The sequence below is a fragment of the Tursiops truncatus genome, chromosome 6 (genome assembly GCF_011762595.2).
Source record: "Tursiops truncatus isolate mTurTru1 chromosome 6, mTurTru1.mat.Y, whole genome shotgun sequence".
Classification (NCBI taxonomy): Eukaryota; Metazoa; Chordata; class Mammalia; order Artiodactyla; family Delphinidae; genus Tursiops; species Tursiops truncatus.
In genome coordinates this window covers 29724694-29746451 of record NC_047039.1, presented here as the reverse complement: position 1 = coordinate 29746451, position 21758 = coordinate 29724694, and the positions used below count along the sequence as shown (strand labels likewise).

General features: G+C 36.4%; 1 protein-coding gene across 1 annotated transcript in view; it reads right to left on the bottom strand.

The window, feature by feature from the left end:
• The window catches only part of FANCC (FA complementation group C), a 265518-nt gene that overhangs the window by 57099 nt on the left and 186661 nt on the right, over window positions 1-21758 (bottom strand). Inside the window, exons 5-7 of the mRNA XM_073805985.1 lie at window positions 21238-21351; window positions 20258-20322; window positions 4153-4317 (exon numbers count right to left, since the gene is read on the bottom strand). Of these exons, the coding sequence (XP_073662086.1) occupies window positions 4153-4317; window positions 20258-20322; window positions 21238-21351 (344 nt within the window). The remainder of the gene's footprint in view (window positions 1-4152; window positions 4318-20257; window positions 20323-21237; window positions 21352-21758) is intronic.

Sequence of the window (21758 nt, the reverse complement as noted above, 5' to 3'; positions counted from 1 at the left end):
GAAGAAATAATCCTAAAATTTGTACGGAAACACAACTCTGAATAGGCAAAGCAATCTTGAGAAAGAAGAACAGGCTGGAGGTATCATAAGTCCTGATTTCAAACTATATTACAAAGCTATAATAATCAAAACAGTATGGCACTGGTACACACACATAGATCAGTATACACACACACAGATCAGAACAGAGAGCCCAGAAATGAACTCACACATATATGGATCAACTAAGTTACAACAAAGGAGGCAAGAGGGGCTTCCCTGGTGGCGCAGTGGTTGAGAGTCCGCCTGCCGATGCAGGGGACACAGGTTCGTGCCCCGGTCCGGGAAGATCCCACATGCCGTGGAGTAGCTAGGCCCGTGAGCCATGGCCGATGAGCCTGCGCGTCCGGAGCCTGTGTTCCGCAATGGGAGAGGCCACAACAGTGAGAGACCCATGTACCGCAAAAAAAAAAAAAAAAGGAGGCAAGAATATACAATGTGGAAAGAATAGTTGCTTCAATAAATGATACTGGGAAAACTGAATAGCCACATGCAAAAAAATGAAACTGGACCCCTATCTTATACCAAACACAAAAATCAACTCAAAATGGATTAAGGAATTGAATGTTAAGCCCTAAAACCATAAAACTCCTAAAAGAAAATATAGGGGATAAGAATGACATTAGTCTTGGCAATGACACTTTTGATTTGACATCAAAAGCAAAGGTGACAAAAGCAAAAATAAATAAATGGGACTACATCAAACTAAAAAGCTTCTATACTGCAAAAAGCTTCTAAACCATCAACAAAGTGAAAAGGCAACCTACAGAAGGGAAGAAAATATTTGCAAATCATATGTCTGATAATGAGTTAATATCCAAAATATATAAAGAACTCATATAACTCAACAGAAAACAAACCCCAAACAATCTGATTAAAAAATGGGCAGAGCATCCAAATAAACATTTTTCCAAAGAAGATATGCAAATGCCCAACAGGTACATGAAAAGGTACTCAACATCACTAATCACCAGGGAAATGCAAATCAAAACCAAAATGAGATACCACCTCACACCTATTAGAATAGCTACCACCAAAAAGACGAGAGATAATAAGTGTTGGTGAGGATGTGGAGAAAAGGGAACCCTTGTGCACAGTTGGTGGGAATGCAAATTGGTGCAGCCACTATGGAAAACAGTATGGTGGTTCTTCAAAAAATTAAAACTATAACTACCACATGATCCAGCAATCCCACTTCTGGGTATATATTCAAAGGAACAGGAAAGGAACAGGAAAACAGGATATCAAATAGATATCTGCACTCCCACGTTTATTATGGTATATTCATAATAGCCAAGATATGAAAACAACCTAAGTGTCTATCAATAGATGAATAAATAAAGAAGATATGATATATCTATATCTAGTTATATATATATGCTATATATACATAGTGTGTGTGTATATATACACATATACACAAAATCGGCTATTATTTAGCCATGAGAAAGAAGGAAATCCTTGGCTGTGACAACATGATGGATATTGAGGGCATTATGCTAAGTGAAATAAGTTAGAAAGAGAAACACAAGTATGATATCACTTTATGTGGAATCTAAAAAAGCTGAACTCATAGAAACAGAGACTAGAATGATGGTTATTAGGGACTGGTGGGGTGGGAGAAATGGGAATATGTTGATCAAAAAGTACAAACTTCCAGTTATAAGTTCTGAGGATCTAATAATGTACAGGACGGTGATTATAGTCAATAATACTGTATTGCATATTTGAAAGTTGCTAAAAGAGTGGATCTTAAATGTTCTCATCACAAAAAAAGAAATGGTAATCCTGTGATGTGAGGGAGGTGTTAACTAACACTATGGTAGTAGTCATTTTGCAATATAAAAGTGTACATCTTAAACATGTGCAATGTTATATGTCACTTATATCTCAATAAAGCTAGGAAAAAATAAAATGTAATAAATTAATATAAATTCTGATATTTTTTCTTGTGCCTACATGGAAACATAACAAGAAGCAAGTGCTTTTTTGTCTTATTTGGTAATAATATTAAACATTTTTTTAAACTTTCCTAAATTTTATCCCAATTATTGTAGATATAAATACATTTTATGTTTCATATATTTTTACAAATTTTATATAACATATTTTTAGATTTATTTTATAATTTAATATTTTATTCAAAAATAAAATTTATTTATAATATATTTTCTTATATTAAAAATGGACCCCTGGCTTTACAAAGGAGAATTAAGAGATTTCTCTTCTCATCTCACAGGTGTTTCATCAGGAAAAGATGAAATCAAAACGTCAGAGATTTCTCTGACTTGTGAGAGTGGGACATCTACTCCAAAGTAATGCGCTAAACTGTAAATGAAAAACAAATACGAGGAAAGTTATTTTTCCCTTGGCTTTATAGATGTTAATAATTTACCTTACTGTGTCTTATTCAATAGAATGTTTTCAAATACTATTATACTGCTAATTAATTGCAGCAGCAACTTGAGACCAATCATTCAGAATCTAAACAAAAAGGAATTAAATAATTAAAATGTGTATGTGATAAGTTAATATTTCATCAACAGAACCGTACTTCTGCCTTAAAATTGAATCTCTAGATATGGCTGGACAAGTTGTGTTGCTTGTATTAACACAAGTTGGTATTAGCACCAACTAAGGACAGGAGTTTTTTTAGGTGAACTTGGCAGTACACACGTGGTACAGAAATACTTGAAGTGCTGCATAACTATTTTGAATCCCATGGTTCTCCTAGAACAACTGTGTTGACATATGCATTCATAGTGCAAAAGCAATAGTGAGTAAAACTGCTATGCCTAACACAAATCAAAGAAGGAACAGTAGTCACTGTATTCTTTACTACTACGTACTCACAGTAAAAACACTGCCAGTTTCACAGAAAAATGCATTTCATGAAAAATATTAATATAAAATATTGATTTCATTAAATTTAACCCTTGAGGATACTTTCAATTAAAAACATTCTGTGTGGTGAAAAGGTATGCATAAAGCATTTCTGCTACATACCAAAACACGATGATTGTCTAGAGGAGAAGCACTTGGGCAACTTGCTGAGCTATAAGATCAACTAGCCACTTTTTTCCTTCTTGGAAATTTACTTGAAAAAAATCACTGGCAGACAAACAATCGTTATTCAGACTTGAGTATTTGGCACATACTTTCTCAAAAATTAGAGAAGTGACCCTAGCACACTAAGGAAAACAACTGACAGTATTTATAACCAATGATAAATTTGAGTTTTTAAGCTCAGAAATTAGAATCTTGGAAAATTTGCTTTCACCAATGTAAGCTTTACAGCTTCCCAACACTTATAAGACATTTCTGATGAGACTGGTGGTGAATGAATGTAAATTTTGATAGTATAAAGTGAAATATGTCAATGTTTGGAGGATCTGCCTAACTTAATGAACCAATATTTTCCAAATGAACCATGTATGAAGCTATAAAATAAGATCCATTAAAAATGCAAGACAGACCAATTGGTTTTAATGTAACAGCATGAACAGCTCATTGATATAATTTCAGATTCCACATTGCAACTAACCTTTAAAAAACCACCATTTTCAATTTTTGGTGAGGTATCCATGTCGCATATCCACAATTACCTGAGATGGCTATTAAAATATGTCTTTAACAAGTACATAACTGTGTGAAGCTGGATTTTCTTCATATAGCTCAACCAAAAAAACATATTGCATCAGACTGAATACAGAAATATCTGTGAGAACCTAGCTCTCTTCTTTTAAGTCAAACAATAAAGAGATTTGCAAAAATGTGAAAACAATGCCACTCTTGTTAGACAATTTTTTTCTTGGAAAAGGTCACTGTTTTTCATTAAAAATATGCTATTTGTATTAATATGTAATCAATTTATTGTTATTTTAAAATGAAGTGATAAATATTTTTTAAACTTTTGTTTTAATTTCAAATATGGTAAATATTGATAGACAGAACCCACATTTTTTAGAAAGCTCATTGAGATCCTCAATAATTTTTAGGAATGTAAAGTGGTACTGAGACCAAAACATTTGAAAATTGCATTTCCAACATACTAAAGTATTCTAAGAAAAGGAAAAACAAAATTGAATGATAAGGTAGATGGTCATCACTTACAGCAAAAAAGCCTCATTCACAGCATCACAGAACTCAGGCCAGAGCACTTCCTGAGGTTCATGTCCATGGTAGGTGAGCAGAGCCTCTACCAATGGTTCAAAATCTGGCAGAGTAACAAGTGGGACACAAACTCGTGACAGGGACCTTACTCGTTCAGGAGCCATTCTATGGAATAAATAAAATGAGAAATAAGTACCCAAATCTTACAGCCACATGTACTGATAGTTAAAGGCATATAAAATCTTCATGTTAAAAAGGTTCATGACAGGTCATTTGCTTTGCCCCTCATATAAAAAGGGGTACCCTAACACCATCTATGAACTCTATTCTCTTACATAGTTCTCTAGGAAGAAACCCTTTAGCTGCAGTTCCCATTTTGATCTCTCTCATTGTCAGGACTGTGGCTTAACCCTCTACAGGCACCTCCCGCTTACCATGCCCAAAATAGAACTTGAATTCCTTCCCCAAATGTTCTCTTCCCCCAGTGCTCCCTATCTCATTTGCTCAAGCCCAAACCCTTGAAGTCCATCCTTGATTCCTCCTTTTTCTCTCCTGCCCCTTATCTGATCCAGTGGTTAATACCATTAGTTCATTTCATTACTTCTCTACACATCCATCACTACCGCCTAATTCACCATAATCTCCAGCCTGGGTTACTGTAGCGCCCTCCTAATTTTCTCCCTGCTTCTGCCCTCACCTGTCTTGTCTCTCTCTGGAACAGGTCCAGACCCCTTAAAAATTCAGATCACTTCACTTGTCTGCTCAATGGCTTTCCACCTCACACAAAGAACAAGCCAAGTCTTATATTAGTTGCCAAGGCCTTCCATGGTGGGGCTCCCTCTGTTTCTCTGGCTTTATCTTTCCACTCTTACTTTGCCCATTCTGCTCTGGCCTTTCCAGCCTCTGACTACTCCAGATAAGTTCCTGTTGTTCATTCTGCCTGGAACACATGGTTAGCTCCTTCATCTTGTATAGGTCTCAGCTCAAATCTTGCTTTATGTAGGGGAGTTCCCTGACCATCCCATATAAATGCACTGGCTAATATGGTAGCAATCAACCACATATGGCAACTTAAACTAACTGGAATGAAATGAAACTTAAATTCCATTCCTCAGTTGCACTAGCACAGATCAAGAGGTCCAACAGCTACATGAGGCTAGTGGTTTACTGTATCAGACAGTGCAAATTCACAAGGCTTGTCCATTACTGCAGAAAGCTCCACTGACAGCACAGCTAAACATATGTGTCCTCTTATCTCACTGTGTTCTTCTCTCTCTTACCCTGTTTTACTTTTCTTCACAGTACTTTTCATCACCTGACCTATAATGTATTTGCTTGTTTATTGTTCATGGTCTGTTTCTTCCTGCTAGGACATCCACTCTGTAAGGGCAGGCACTTTTCCTATTTTGCTCACTCCTCTATTCCTAGTATGTAGGGACAACTCCTACTTATAGCTCCAGAAACAGATATTAAATGAATAAATGAACAACTAGAAACCAGGAAGATGAAAGTTTGGGATGTATGCTATTAGATCATTCTCTAGGTATCTTCATATAAAACCATAAATCTACAAATTTAGTCTTTTTTTGTGAAACACAAATGAAACCACAATATAGAACATATAGCTGTCACTCATTTTTTTTTTACTTGTTGCCTATTTTTAAAATATATGTGTTTTGTATTTTAACAATATCTCCATTTATGGGCATTTAGGTTGTTTCTAATTTTTCACTATGAAATACTGCTGCACCAGTATCCTTGCACATGCCTGTTTGTGCCCCCATGTGAACATCTGCATATTGAACTGCTTTCCAAAAGACTGCAAATTTACTTTTCTACCCCTGACAGTGATATTATTCTGGATATTTTTACTTCTTCCTAATCTGGGCAAAAATTATCCCATTGTTTTCATCTGCATTTCCCTGATTTTTTTTTTTTTTTTTTGCGGTACACGGGCCTCTCACTGTCGTGGCCTCTCCCATTGCGGAGCACAGGCTCCAGACGCGCAGGCTCAGCGGCCATGGCTCACGGGCCCAGCCGCTCCGTGGCATGCGGGATCTTCCCGGACCGGGGCACGAACCCGTGTCCCCTGCATCGGCAGGCGGACTCTCAACCACTGCGCCACCAGGGAAGACCCCCTGATATTTTCTGAGATTGAATATTTGTGTGTTCCCCACTTGTATTTCTGCTTCAGTGAATTTGTTTTTGAATTTTTGTATATTTGTCCTATTTATTCATCTAATAAATATTTTTGAAACCTTACTATATTCAAACCTGTTTGCAGTGGTAGTGCTACAGAAGCAAAGACAAGACAAAGCTTAGTAATGAAAAGCATAAAATGCCAGATGATATCAAGTGCCATAATGAAACTAAAATACACTGAGGGGTAAGAGAGGGCAAGAATTTACTGAGGGGAGCATTTGAGCAGAGATCTAAAGGAAGTGTATGAACAAACCATATATGTACGTGGGAGAAGGATGTCACAGGCAGATGCAAAGCAAACACGAAGCCCTGGAGTATCTAAGTACAACAGAGTCCAAGGTGGCAAGTCCACAGTGAATGTGGCGGTGGGGGTGGGGGGGAAGGCAGGTTTTGAAGAGACCAGTGTAAGAACCTGGGATGTTAGTCTTTTTTTTTTAACTTATTTTTTAGTTTTATCAAACTTACAAATACAACTACCTTAAATAGTCAAATAGCTCTTCAAAGCTTATGAAAAAACAGCAGCTTTTGAACAAGCACTCCCACTCCCATTTTCTGATCTCAGAGGCAACCATTTTCAAGTCTAACTCATGCTTTAGATATTTAATATGTTTTTTCCTGTGGGTTTAGTGACTATTATTTGGCTTGCTTGTTTGCTTTTTTCTTGGCACTGATGATTATTTTAATGCTAAACTCCCGCCCAAGTATGTAATCTCCTTGCAATACGTTCAAACATATCTGATATTCTGCCATTTTCATCTTCTTAAAAGAAATTTCTCTTAGAACCCTCTGACCTATTCCAATCTGAACAGGTTGCTTTTTACTCCCTTTGTACAGTTATCTTGGGACCTGTACCATAGGGATTTCTTTCACTTCTCTCCTGGATCCCATATCTTCTTCTTTCTTGGTTTATTCTTCTTACGTGAGAAAAGGTACAAGAGAGGTAAAGTATTTGAGACCTTGCATGTTTGAAAATATCAGTACTTTACTCTCATACTTGATTGATACTTTGGCAGATTATAGAATTCTGGTAATTTTCCTACAGAATTGTGAAAGTATGGTTCTACTATCTTTTAAATTTCAGTGTTGTTCTTGAGAAGTCCCATGCTGCTATGAACCCTGACCCTTTATATAAGTCCTGTTTGTACTCCCTGGAGGCTTTTGGATATCCTCTTAGAAATTTCACACTGATGTGTCTTGGTATGCATTTATTTCTATTCATTGTTCTGGACATTCAATGGACCTTAAATCCGGAAAGATCTTTTGAATTTCTTTGATGATTTCCTACCTATTCTTTTGTCTCTTCTTTCTGGGGACTCTGATTTTTTGGATATTGAACTTCCTAGACAGTTCTCCCTTATCTTTTCTTTCTTATTTTTCATCTCTGGATCTTTTTGCTCTAGATTTTGAAAGAATTGTTCAACTTTATTTTCCAATCTTTTATTATGTTTTTAATTACCACTCTCTCATTATTAATTTCCAAGAACTATTTTCTTCATTCTCTGGATGCTTCTTTTAAAAAAAAAAAAACAGCATTCCGTTCTTTATTTAAATTTTATTTTTGTCTTAGGACTCCTTTATTGATTTAGTTTTATTGAAGTATAGCTGCTGTACAATATTATATAAGCTACAGGTGTACAATATAGTGACTCACAATTTTTAAAGGTTATACTCCATTTATAGTTATTATAAAATATTGGCCATATTCTCCAGGTTGTACAATATATCCTTGTAGCTTATTTTATACCTAATAGCTTGTATCTCTTACTCCCCTACTCCTATATATTGCCCCTCTCCCCTTCCATCTCCCCACTGGTAACCACTAGTTTTCTATATCTGTGAGTCTAGCATTCTGCTCTTGTTTAGTGGATATATTACCTTTTATTTTAGTAGGGACTTTTTTTTTTTTGGCTGAGTTGGGTCTTAGTGGCGACATGCAGGATCTTTTTGTTGTGGCGCATGGGCTTCTCTGTAGTTGTGGTATGCGGTTTTTTTTTTTTTCTCTCTTTAGTTGTGGCGCAGCAGGCTCCAGAGCATGTGGGCTCTGTAGTTTGGGGCACGTGGCTCTCTAGTTGAGGCGGGCAGGGGCTCAGTAGTTGTGGCACACGGGCTTAGTTGCCCCATGGCATGCGGGATCTTAGTTCCCCGAGCAGGGATTGAAACCACATCCCCTGCATTGGAAGGTGGATTCTTTACCACTGGACCACCAGGGAAGTCCCTTAATGGGGACAATGACATGAATTTATTTTAGATGATCTTTTCTTTAAATAGTCTTTTTTTCCTTTATTTTCACTGGTTTCTACTTTCAAGACTATATGCTTAATATATTTCCTTAAATATGTAGTGACCATTGCCCGTCATCTTTTTTTTAAACACCTTAAATATATATATATATATATATAAATTTATTTTATTTTATTTAACACCTTCAATAACCTTTATTGAAATCAACATTCAAATAGTATCTCAAGGGTGAAATTCTGTTTCAGCAAAACCAATTTAACAATTTCAAATATATATAAAAACATTTAAAAAGTAATCTTGTTAAAGGTGATCATTTCTCCTTCCCCCAGTTTATCTTCTATACATTACTGCACCAAATAAACAGGGAAGACTCTGTTCAATCATCTGCACCAAAAAAAAAAAAAGAAGAAAAAGAAAAGAAGGGAAAACTGCAGTTTGACCAGTGCCAAATATCAGAAATCACATCAAATCAGAGTGTAATTATAGGCTTAATGTGTTATAACTAAGGCTTTCGATAGTACAGGCCACAAACCCAATGTGAATTCCCACCATTTTAAGGGCTCCCGTAGCTTGACTTTGCTGGACTAAAACGCACAGGGGCCGTTACCTATGATAAATGAAGTGATGCAATACTTTTGGAAAAGTGGAAACGGGTAGTAACTAAGGGTTTACTTCCAGTTATTTCAGCAATAGTCTGGCTTGACCAGCCTGAGAAAGATTACATTTCTGGTTCTTGTTTCTGAGTTGGGCCCGAAGAGGTGAGCTGCTAGTGGAATAGAAGTTATGGCCTGTCATCTTATATTTAACAGTCAGGCACTAAAAACCCAGTAGTGAGTAATATGTGCATGGGTGGGGAAAGCTGACTGTGATCTTCACCATAGGACAGTAGTTTTTAGACTTTTTGAGTTTCAAAAACCCTTAAAAATTACTAAAAGACCAAACAGCTTTTGTTTCTGAGGTTATAACTATTGATACTCATATTTGAAATTAAAACAAAGACACCTAAAAGTATTTATCAATTCACTAAAAGTAACCATAACAAATCCATTAGGTGTTAACATGAATAACATTTTTGTTGAAAAATTACTATATTTTACAAAACAAAAACTGTGAGAAGAGTGGCACTTTTTTTTAAATTCTTGGTAAAACTGGATCTCTTAGTTACTTGATTCTCAATTGAAAGTTCTTTTATTTTTAAAAATTTATTTATTTCATTTATTTGTTTTTGGCTGTGTTGGGTCTTCGTTGCTGCTAGCGTGCTTTCTCTAGTTGTGGTGAGCGGGGGCTACTCTTTGTTGCAGTGTGTGGGCTTCTCATTGTGGTGGTTTCTCTTGTTGCAGAGCACGGGCTCTAGGCACACGGGCTTCAGTAGTTGTGGCTTGAGGGCTCTAAAGTGCAGGCTCAGTAGTTGTGGTGCACGGGCCTAGAGCTGCTCCACGGCATGTGTGGTCTTCCCAGACGAGGGCTTGGACCCGTGTACCCTGGATTGGCAGGCGGAATGTTAACCACTGCGCCAACAGGGAAGCCCGGCACTCTTTTATATGTTTGCAAATTTCTTTCCTATATGGCTTGAAAGAAGACAGCTGGATTCTTGTATTTACTTCTGCATTTAATTTGTTGCAATACGTTTTTTTTTGGTTGAACTATATGGAAAGTCTAGCCCCACACAGATATGTAGTTTTAAAAGGGAGGAGTATTATAATAGCTTCTTCACACAATTACACATATTCTCTTTTGATATTACACCAAAATTTATCAAGCGCTGCTCACCCTTTTCCTCCAAGCCTATCTAGGAATGCAGGTAGAGCTGCCTGCCATAGGTCTAGGGGGTTGGTGATGGGTGGTCTCTACCATGAGAAGGGCTGAAATTATCCACAATTTACTGGCCAAGCCTTACCCTGAAAGCTGAAAGTCCTCAAACAGACTAGAGTACTAAAACAGTTACATCAAACGGATCCTGTCAATGAAAGTTTTGTCTAGGTGAAGAGATGGACTCCTGGCACCTCCTAATCCACCATCTTCCTTGACACCCCTTTTGATCTCTGTATTAAAAGTTAAAAATAAAAAGAAGAAAACACTTGTCTTAATTTCCATTTCTTTGTCCTGTTGTATTATATCCTAGGAGAACTACTCAGCTCAATCTTTGGAGTCATTGTTGGTTAATATTTAGCTTTATCTCCTATTCATAAACTCAATAAATTGTTTATTGAATTTTCTTTTTTTATCCCCTGTAAGTCTCTTTGGAAAAAACATCAGCTTATTCCTACTTCAAGGTTTTGATAGTTTCTCTTACTATTCTTAAGATAATTAATTATTCATTTTTTATTTAAAAAATCCATTTGCTTGTCCTTGGGAATGCATATAATTGGTACATTTGCATTTTCTGTTTGTTGCATTTGGTTCATTTTTCCCTTATGGTGTCAACTTTTCATGAATGTCTGGTGATTTTCGTTTATTTGCTCTTTCTGGCATTTGGGGTTCCATGTTAGTCTCTCCGTGAGTGCTCTGTTCAGTGCAGCCCGCCTCCAGCACTTGGTCAAGGGTCAGGACGCGGTGCTGGCCAGGGCTGCCAGTAAACTGCATTCTGGGCGTTAGAGCATCCCCACACTGCTGGGAGTTGGCAGCCATCTGGTGCTTGTTCTCCTCCAAAGGCTCCTCCCCCATTCTTGCGGGAAACAGGACACCTTTGTTGTCTCTTTTTTGGGGGCAGCGGATGAGTTGGAGGAGTGTATGAGGGACTAGTCAGCTGGCTGCTATTACTGCAGTACTCTAACAAGTATCTTGTTGGCTGCCATGTACCCTACTACTCCTTGAATCCACCCGCGAAGTAACCCTCTTACAAACTTTCTGGGATGTGATATTTGCCTTGAAAAATATCCCACGACCAACCATTTTAAGCCTTTCTCACACTTTGTGGGTCATCAAAAGCCCCCCTTATTTCACAATATTATATATTTAATTGTTAAAATTTCCCTGTAATTCTAGAGGTTGGAAGCATAAAAAGAATGCTAGGACATTCAGGTGCTTAGTCCATCACCTGACTTAATTTTTTAAATTACATTTTCATCTTAATCTCCTGGCTAGATTATTAGAGTTGCTATTCCTCATAGGTCTTGCACTTAGCCTTCAGGGTCTGTCCAAGTTCTCTATAGCAGAGCTACTCAAAGTATGGTCCTGGGAATCAGCAGTATCAGCATCTTTGGGAGTAAGGCCAACAAAACTGTTTACATTTTTCCAGGGGAATCTTATACACATTGAAGTTTGAGAAACATTGCTCTACACTTTAATAGCAGTCCCCAGAACTAGATATCAATCTCTAGCAATAATCTGAATACCTTAAGGAAACATGATAGAACTGCATTTCAGGTTTATATTTGTATTAATTAATTCCTACAAATTATTAGTTTAGCTGTATTATTTTCTTGAAAATCAAGAGTAAAATTCTCATAGAGATAATTTTTTTGTCGAGCTACACAATGATATCTTTTTTTGTGTGAACAGTTTCTCTTTTCTCTTTAAATATTCACCCTTTCTAAAACTCACTTCTTGTTCTTTACCACTTTCCTAAATGACTGAAGTCTCTTCAACAGCATTTATCTTCCACAGTGCTCTATCATCTTTCTCTAACTTACCGTCTAGGTGGTTTCAGACCTAAAATTTAATTCATGTGTTTTTGAGTCTATCATCTAAGTTGTTAACAAAAAGACGTATTTATCTTGAGTTGTAAATACCTTAAGTTTTTGGAATATATGAGCTTACTGGGTAGGATAAGAGAAGGGAAAGTTGTATTCGTGTGTGATGTAGGGTGCTTTTGTGTGTGCATATTTTGCACAGAATCTAGCAGAATATTTTGCATAGAGCAAGGGCGCTATAATGTTTGAGAAATTGAAAAATATGCCTGAGAATTACATGCACTCATAATAAATCCAGAACTCTGAAATATAGGAGGACAGAGATAGTGATCTTGCCTCTACAGCCTTGACTCATCAGTCCTCCTCTTTAAAAGACCTATAAGTACAACTTTTCTCTCATTATCTTAAAAAAAAGGAAGAGAGTCAGAGACTATCACTGGTAACTGAGTGGGTGGAAAAGAGGACCTCAGCACCAAGGGCATTCATTTATCAAGCGCTGAAGCTTATGGGCTGCAGATTGTATCTCTCATTAGACTGAAAAAAACCCAAGATAATTTTCCTGAAAAATTCTAAAGTCTCAGGTAAACTGAGGTAGCTCTTGGTTCTACCAAAATGCAGGCAGGCCAAATGATAATCTTCTGAAGGGCTGCAAATGGCTCACAGCCTTCAAGGCTCCCTCTTTTGTCAGAAGCTTGCCAGAGAGCAGAGATCCAACTTCAACCAGAGTTACGCAATGTTTTCCAGACTGGATTACACTAAGCATTAGGTCTTGACTGATTGCCAGAGCAGCACTTCCAAATGATTTCTGCACAAGAATTCAACTACAGAAGGCTCAATGGTAACCATATACTGCTGGAGACATCCTTCCTATGTGGTTGTACTGAAGTTTCCAAACCATCTGCAGCAAACCATAGAACTACAAGATAAACTGATGATGCTCAGAAAGTCCACAATGTTGCTCCTTCTAGACAGTTTGTAGCAAAGAGCAAGAGAGATTTTAAACATTCTGTCATTGGATTGTTGATTTTACTTGGTGGCAAGTGAAACTCTATTTAAAGCACTATGACAAGATCGTTTATCAGGCGTCTAAAAATAATGCAAAAAGAACCAAACAGATTTTCCTAATTTCTCCTTTTGTTCCACTGACAATTTATGCATTGATGTTATTACATTAATTTCTATATTTTCTATGAGGCTTTCAAATCTTTTGAAATGAACTTTAAGCATTCAAGTGGCAAAAAGAAAAAAAGTGTAGAAACCCTCTATAAAAAAACAAACCCCAGAAAAAAAGCAGTATAGTATCATTTATAAGCAATTTAAGTTTGAGAGTCTTTTGGTTGTTTTAACATTTGAAGCCATACAAGTAGAAGGAAAGTAATGATAAGACTCAAGTTTCATAAATAATAGGAATATCTGGATCCAAGTGTATCAGAAAGTAGTTTTGCCCACCATGCTGATGTACAGATAACTTCAGATATATAGTAGGATGAACACATTGTTATGATACATATTTTAATTATTATAATAACTTATTACAGCAACAACTGTAATGGCTCCAGCATGTTTGGCAGCTCTTTCAAATATTATCATGATGCCATTCCACTAACTGATTTCACAAGATCAGTTCCTACTCAAGACAAGAGAACACACTTGGTTCAATTTATAATTCACTAGAGAACTGTAGACTTAAGAGTTCTGAGTCTCACACAAGGTTTTACGGACCTGGGTCTTATCTGGAGGTAGAAGAGAACTTCCTGGTTTTAGGTCTTAAAAGTAGGATTTTCAAAGCTCTCTCTCTCTTTATGAGACTCAAAAAGTATGTTGGGTATCAAATTCCTTTTTAAATTCAACCTTCTGGTAAGTATAAATGAACCTAATCCAAGAGATTGAATTTCCCTAAAAACATAACACATTCAGAAAAATACCCACAAGAAGTTCCTCTTGTTGAATTCTAAAATTCTCTCTAAAAAGGAAAAAAAAAAAAAAACTCCATAGAAAACATCATTCAATAGAGCAAATTAGGAATATATCGATGTGTCAGTGTCTAGAGGACATTCTATTAGCACAGGCATCTCATATTCTTGGTAAATTCAGTTAAGAATTTTACTAATTAAATCACAGATTTGCCTTGACTAAGAATGCTCTAAACTACTAACCAAATTAATCACCATTTTATCCTTGCTGCTACTGCCAGCTGGGGTGCCAGCATGGACTCCCTTCAGTGGACTTTGCTCTGCGCCAGGAAATTTGTCCATGTTGTTTTTAAAAAACAAATATCCTTAATGAAGAAACAGTCATGAATTTGGAAATGAACCTGCCCCACAAAATGGCCCAATCTGGTACAAACGGAGCCTCAGCTATAAAGAGAGGATCTGCTAATATCTTCCAGCAGGCTCTCCTGATTGTGGTCAGCAGAGTTTAGACACTTTTCTGAACTGCTGTCTTCTCTTGTCCAAAACTGAGAACATGAAAAGCACAAATAATTCTGAGAAAAATGTCTGAAGAGACCAGTATAATTAAATAATGGATAGAGTGCAAAAATATGTAAATAAAGGGGAAAAGTTGCAGAGAGGAATACATACTAAGCTATCTAAGGCTGATTAAAGATGATTATTTTTTCATGAACTACACCTGCTATTTTGGAAACAAGACCTGGAGGCAGGAAATCATTTCTTTATTTTGAATATTATCTAATTTTTAGCATTTTACTAGGTAACACTGCATTTTAGTTTTTAAAACTTTAATTATAAAGTACTTATGATGTATACAAAAACACAGAGAATTATTAAACATCAACTGTATACCCACTGCCCAGATCTTACAATGCTAACATTTATATTTGATGTTTTAGGAAATAAAATGTTTCAATTACAGTTGAAACACCTTTCTTCTCATCCCATTTCCTCTTCCAGGAGTTAGCACTCCCCTAAAATGGTGCAGATCATTTCTGAATAGTTTTTAACACTTTTACTTTATATGTAAGTATTGTTTTGAGTGTTTTGAAATTTTATGTAAGTAATGACATATTACAGATATCTTTTTGCAACTTCACTGCTAGTCTGTTCCATGGGTCTACATGTCTGGCTTTATGCCAGTAGCAAATTATTTTGATGAATGTAGTTTTGAATTATGTTTTGAAATCATGGAGTATGAAGCCTCTGGTTTTGTTTTTCTTTTCAGGATTGTTTTAGTTATTTGGAGTCCTTTGAGATGCTATATGGATTTTAGGATGTTTTTCTATTTCTGCGAAAGAAGAATGCCATTTGGATTTTGACAGAATTGCATCACACCTATAGACTGATTGGGTTGTATGGATATTTTAACAATATGGAGTCTTCTAATACATGAACACAGGATGCCTTACCATTTATTTGTGTCATATTTAATTTCTTTCATTAACGTTTTGTAGTGTGCAAGTCTTTTACTTCCTTCAGTTTATTCCTAAACATTTTTCCTTTTTGACGCTACTGTAAATGGGATTTTTAAATTTTCCTTTTTGGATTGCTCATTGTTAGTGTATAGAAACAAAACTGATTTTTGAGTGTTGATTCTGTGTCCTGTAACTTTGCTGAATTCATTTTTTAGTTCTAACCGTTTTCTTGTGGAGTCCTTAGGGTTTTCTGCATATAAGATCATGTCATCTATGAACATAGATCATTTTACTTTTTCCTTTTATACTTGAATGGCTTTTATTTCTTTGTCTTGCCTAATTGCTCTGGTCAAGACTTCAGTACTATGTTGAAAACAAGTGGTGAGACAGGGTATCTTTGCTTCCTGGTTTTCAAAAAAAAGGTTTCAATCTTTCACCAGAGAGTCTGATGTTACCTGTGGGTCCTTAACATGTGGTCTTTATTATGGTTGAGGTAGTTCCCTTGTTCCTAGTCTTTTGAATGTTCTTATCATGAAAGGGTATTGAATTTTATCAAATAATTTTTCTATATCAGTGGAAATTACTGTGTCGTTTTGTACATCATTCCATTAATATGGTGTATTACATTGATTAATTTTTGTATGTTGAACCATCCTTGCATGCTAGGAATAAATCCCACTTGGTCATGCTGCATCAGCTTTTTTTTTTTTTTTTGGTACGTGGGCCTCTCACTGTTGTGGCCTCTCCCGTTGCGGAGCACAGGCTCCGGACGCGCAGGCCCAGCAGCCATGGCTCACGGGCCCAGCTGCTCCGCGGCATATGGGATCTTCCCAGACCGGGGCACGAACCCGTGTCCCCTGCATCGGCAGGCGGACTCTCAACCACTGCGCCACCAAGGAAGCCCTACATCAGCTTTTTAATGTGTTGTTGAATTTCTTTTGCTAGTATTTTGTTGAGGATTTTTGCATCAATATTCATCAGGGATATTGGTCTTGGTTTTCTTTTCTTGTGGTATATCTGTATGATTTTGATATCAGGGCTGGCTCCATAAAATGAATATTGAAGTATTCCCTTCTCTAACTTTTTGAAAGAGGTTTGGGAAGGACTGGTATTAATTCTTCTTTAAATGTTTAGTAGAATTCTCCAGTGAAGTTATCTGGTCCTAGACTTGTCTTTGTTGAGAGGTTTTTGATTACTGATTCTATCTCCTTACTAGTTATAGATCTGTTCAGATTTTTAAATTTATAATTCAGTATTAATAGGTTGTACGTTTATAAAAATTTACCCATTTCTTCTAGGTTATTCAATTCTTTGGTGTATAAAAGTTCATAGTCTCTCTTATGATTCTTACTATTTTTATGGCATCAGTTGTAATGTCTCCTCTTTCATTTCTGGTATTTATTGCTTGAATATTCTGTTTTTGTTAGTCTAGCTAAGGGTTTGTCAATTTTGTTGATCTTTTAAAAAACCAACCCTAGTTTCTTTGAGTTTTTTCTACTGTTTTTTTCTAGTCTCTATTTAGTTTATTTCTGTTGTAATCTTTATTTTTTTCATTCCTGCTGTATCTTTGGGTTTAGCCTGTTCTAGCTCCTTGAGATATAAAATTATGTTGTTGATTTGAGATATCTCTTCTTTTTTATTTTATTATTATTTAAATATTTATTTATTTGCTGTATCAGGTCTTAGTTGCGGTGCATGGGCTCTAGAGTACCCAGGCTCATTAGCTGAGGCATGGGCTTAGTTGTCCTGCAGCATGTGGGATCTCAGTTCCCTGACCAGGGTTCAGACAGGCATTCCCTGCATTGCAAGACTGATTCTTAACCACTGGACCACCAGGGAAGTCCCCTCTTCTTTTTTAATGAAGGCATTTACCACTAGATACTTCCCTCTTAATAATGCTTTTCCTGCATCCTATAATTTTTGGTATATTCTGGGGATGCATCTTCTCTGGGCCTAGGCACATAATTTCCCAGTTAGAGCTTTGCCAGTTTCTTTTTCAGGAGTTTATAATCTCTTCCTCCCTCTAGTGTTTATCTGTGGTACCACAGGTTCTCTGATGCTGCAACAAGCCACTAAGCTCTTTTGTTCTCTCCAGCCCCCCAGGCATCCAAAGTATGCTGGTTCTGTTACTGCCTCAAGTCAGGGCAGACGGAAACTAATCTCTAGGGTAGCCCCTTTAAAAGTTGTAACATGGTATGCACATTCCACTCTTCTCCCCACCCCCACCCCAAAAGAGAAGTTGTGAGTTGGGTACTTTGTCCTAATCATGCTGACCTGAGCCAACCTGTCTGTGGCACTGCCAGTTTTCTGTTGCTGCAAAGAGCAGCTGAGCTCTCTTTAACTCTCCATGGTCTCCAGCAATTGAAAGTATGCCGACTCCCTGTCAGTGGTCAGAGTCAGGAAGGACAGATAGCAGTCCCTCAGGTAGCCCCCCAAAAGTCAGAACACTGGACACTTTCCAGTCTTTCCCTCCCAAGGGAGATACTTCCAGCTGGACTTTTCCCCCCAATCCTCCCAAGCCAGGCCAGCTTAAGGGAGGGGCTACTGTGGTTGATATGAAATGGCTTTCTTACCCGTTTTGGTATGGCTATGCTTGACTTTGAGTTTGCCAGGGGTATTGTGACTTTGTAATTGATTTCTGAAGTCCCATAAAGTCTCTTTGGGTCATACACTAGTTTTAAGTTCGTGTCTCTGTGGAGGAACAGGACTAGGGCTTCCTATTCTATCTTGCTGACATCACTCCTAAAGAATTTTTAAAATGTTTATTATTTATTCAGTTTTCCTCTTTTGGTAATGACCTGCTTATACAGCTTGTCCATTTCCATACTGGAGTGTTTGCCTCTTTATGAGTGGTTTCCAGGAGGCACTTCTATAGTTTGCATACTAGTCCTTTGTCTGTTTTACAAGTTGTAAATATCTTCTACGTCTGGCTGCCCTTTACTATTTGTTAACAGGTTTTGTTTTTATTTTTATTTATTTTTAGCTGAATTTTAAGAAATCAATTTTACCTATATTGGGAGTTTGGTGTGGGGTGTATGTACACACTGCATCTTATTGATTTTTGAAGTCCCCTTCAGTAATTTTTAATTCTATTATTTAAAAGATCCATTATTCAACATTCACCTCAAGGCTAAATCAAAGTCTTTACCTGACATGTAAATGATGGTAAGTGCTTTCCATGCACCCTACAGGCTCTTCTTATTACTTTTTAAGGTATATTTTATATACCACAAAATGCACCTATTTGAAATGTACAATTCAAAGATTTTTAACAAATTACTGACTTGGACAACCATCATCATCATCATCATCATCATCATCATCATCATCCACTTTCAGGACATTTCCATCACCTCAAGATCTTTTGTGCTCATCTGCAGGAAATCCCTGTATCTACCTCTAGTCCCAGGCAACAACTAATCTACTTTCTGTCTCTATAGTATGATTTGTCTATTCTGGACATTCTATAAGCATGGAATCATACAATATGTGGTCTTTTATGACTGGCTTCTTTCACTAAGCATTATGTTTTTTTTTCTGCGGTACGCGGGCCTCTCACTGTTGCGGCCTCTCCCGTTGCAGAGCACAGGCTGCGGACGCGCAGGCTCAGCGGCCATGGCTCACGGGCCCAGCCGCTCCGCGGCATGTGGGATCTTCCCGGATCGGGGCACAAACCCGTGTCCCCTGCATCGGCAGGCAGACTCTCAACCACTGCGCCACCAGGGAAGCCCTCTTACCCATTTTTGAAGTGAGTTTTTTCTTGTTGTTGAGGTTTAGGAGTTCTTTTTATAGTCTGGATATTAGTCCCTTATCAGATATATCATTCTCAAATGTTTTCACTCACTTACTAGGTGTTGGCTTAATATTAATGAAATCCAATTTATCTACTTTTGCTTTGTTTCTTGTGCTTTTGGTGTCATATTCCAAAAATCCCTGCCAAATCTAATGTCATGAAGATTTTCTCCAGTGTTTTCATCTAAGAGTTTTATAGTTTATTTTAAGGGGTTAAATGCAAAGGACTCCTAAAGCCTGAGGGCAAAGACCATTTCTGATAGAGCTTTAATTTCCAATAGCTTTACAAAAAAAATGCCACAAATTTCTTTGGCCCCCAGATTCTCTTAATGAGTTGTTAAAAATGAAATGTTCACCAATAAAAACAACTTTGAATTCCTTCATATAGTGAAGAAACATTTTGTAATATTAATTGCCTTTAAATTTGTCTGAATCTGTTTGATTTGTTTAGTCTAGATTTTGGAATATTATGTTTCTTAAAATAGGTTATTTGTGTACATCAAATATCTACTGCCTTGTAAATATTCTGATCGTGTATGTGTGTGTCTGAACGATACACACTCACACTGAGCTGCACACTTCTTCCTTTTGTGTTCCATACTGCATATGTGGGGCTTTTTACTCAATGGGTGCCCAAGAGTCATTGTATGATCTACTTACTGACCTGAGAGTTGAGAGAATAGTAATTAAAAGAAGAAAATTTGTAAAACTTACCAATTTGCCATGTATCCCCTGAAAATAATCTCTCCACATAGAATACAACCATAACTATGAACATGCATTTCCTAAGAATTATAAAATTTTTCTCTTATAACCAAACTGATACATTTTGAAACTTAAGAATAGGGATGTTTAGTTTAACACCTACCGCCTTTGAGTGTTAAATCCATTAAGATGATTCTCTCTGAGTTCAGACACTAATGATAAAACCATCTGTAAAACAAAATCAGTTTCAGGTTAACTCACGCTGCAAACAGGATTACATCAGTTCTATTTTTCTTGATGTGAGTGATATTTCCGTTGAGATTCCCTACTCTCTTTCCCCACCAATCCTTTCCTTGTCTTACTTTGTCAAAGCAGTGCCGAGTCACATTTACTAATAACTTAGATTTTATGTTTAATGTCTGTTACTCCATATTCTGATGTAAGCAAATGAATAATAGACAAGTCATTAATTTCCCCCAAATTAAAACCAAGCCTGTTAAAAATAAAACCATGTTAGAGTTAGCTTACTTTTTTCCTTTCTTAACTTAGTTCTTTATTTTTTTAAAATGCTATTCATGTATAAAGCTTCCAAAAGACAGGAATAGTTAATAAACATTAAAAATCTCATAACATTTTTTAGAAGAGCTATGTTAAGACCATAAGTTAAAATTTCTTGAATTTGGTTAAAATTTAAGGTAGACGAAATCACAGCTTTAATACTAAGATGTAAATATATAATACTATTTACAAGATTGTTATTATTGAATATTTTGCTTTAACATAAAATTCCTATCAGGTTATTTTTAAATACGAAATTCATCCAACAGTAAAAGGCTGTGTTTATATTGGTTAAGGAAATCTTTTCTCCCAAAAATCTTTGAGAGAATAAATGAGATGTATGTGTTAAGGGACAGAGAGGTTGGTTGATTTAGAATAACCTCTCCTGGTTTCCTTCTTCTTTCTCATAATCTCCCATCTCACATTTTTTCCTTACATGGTCATAAGTCCACCCAAGGTAAGAAGAGATAAACATAGAAAAGTTAAACATCTCTCCTGGAGGACTGAAATATTTCCATTTACCTTTTTTTCAGATGGTACATTAAGCAATGAAAATTTCAATACTAATAAATTAAAAATACTCACATTTTTAAGTAAACCAGGATAGTAATCTGTGGGTGCATACCCAAGAACTTGAGTAAAAAGATCAACTTCTTTTATATTAAATCTGAAGGTGGAAAGTATATGAGATAACAACCCCTAAAAATCATAAACAGAAAGAGAAAAAGGTCTTAAAAATGAATGTAAGTCCCCATTATATATAATGCCTAGAATCTGGGTCATTTGCAAATGGGGTGGTCGCTATGAAACAAATAATCTTAATTTGTCCAAATAACTCAGGTCACTTTGATTCAGGTATAAAGAATAAATAAGTTAGTGATAAAATTATTACATTAAGTAAATTTAAACAAATACTAACAGTGAAAAAAATGTATAACTAATGAACAGTGCTTTTACCATATTAAAAATGTGATCTTTACTGTTTTCAAACTCAGTAAAATATTTTTATCAGAGTAGAGGTGATAATTTAATACATAAAAAGGAATGCACCACAAATCACAAAGGAAAGATTATGCAATAAATGGTGCTAGGAAAACTATTTGAAA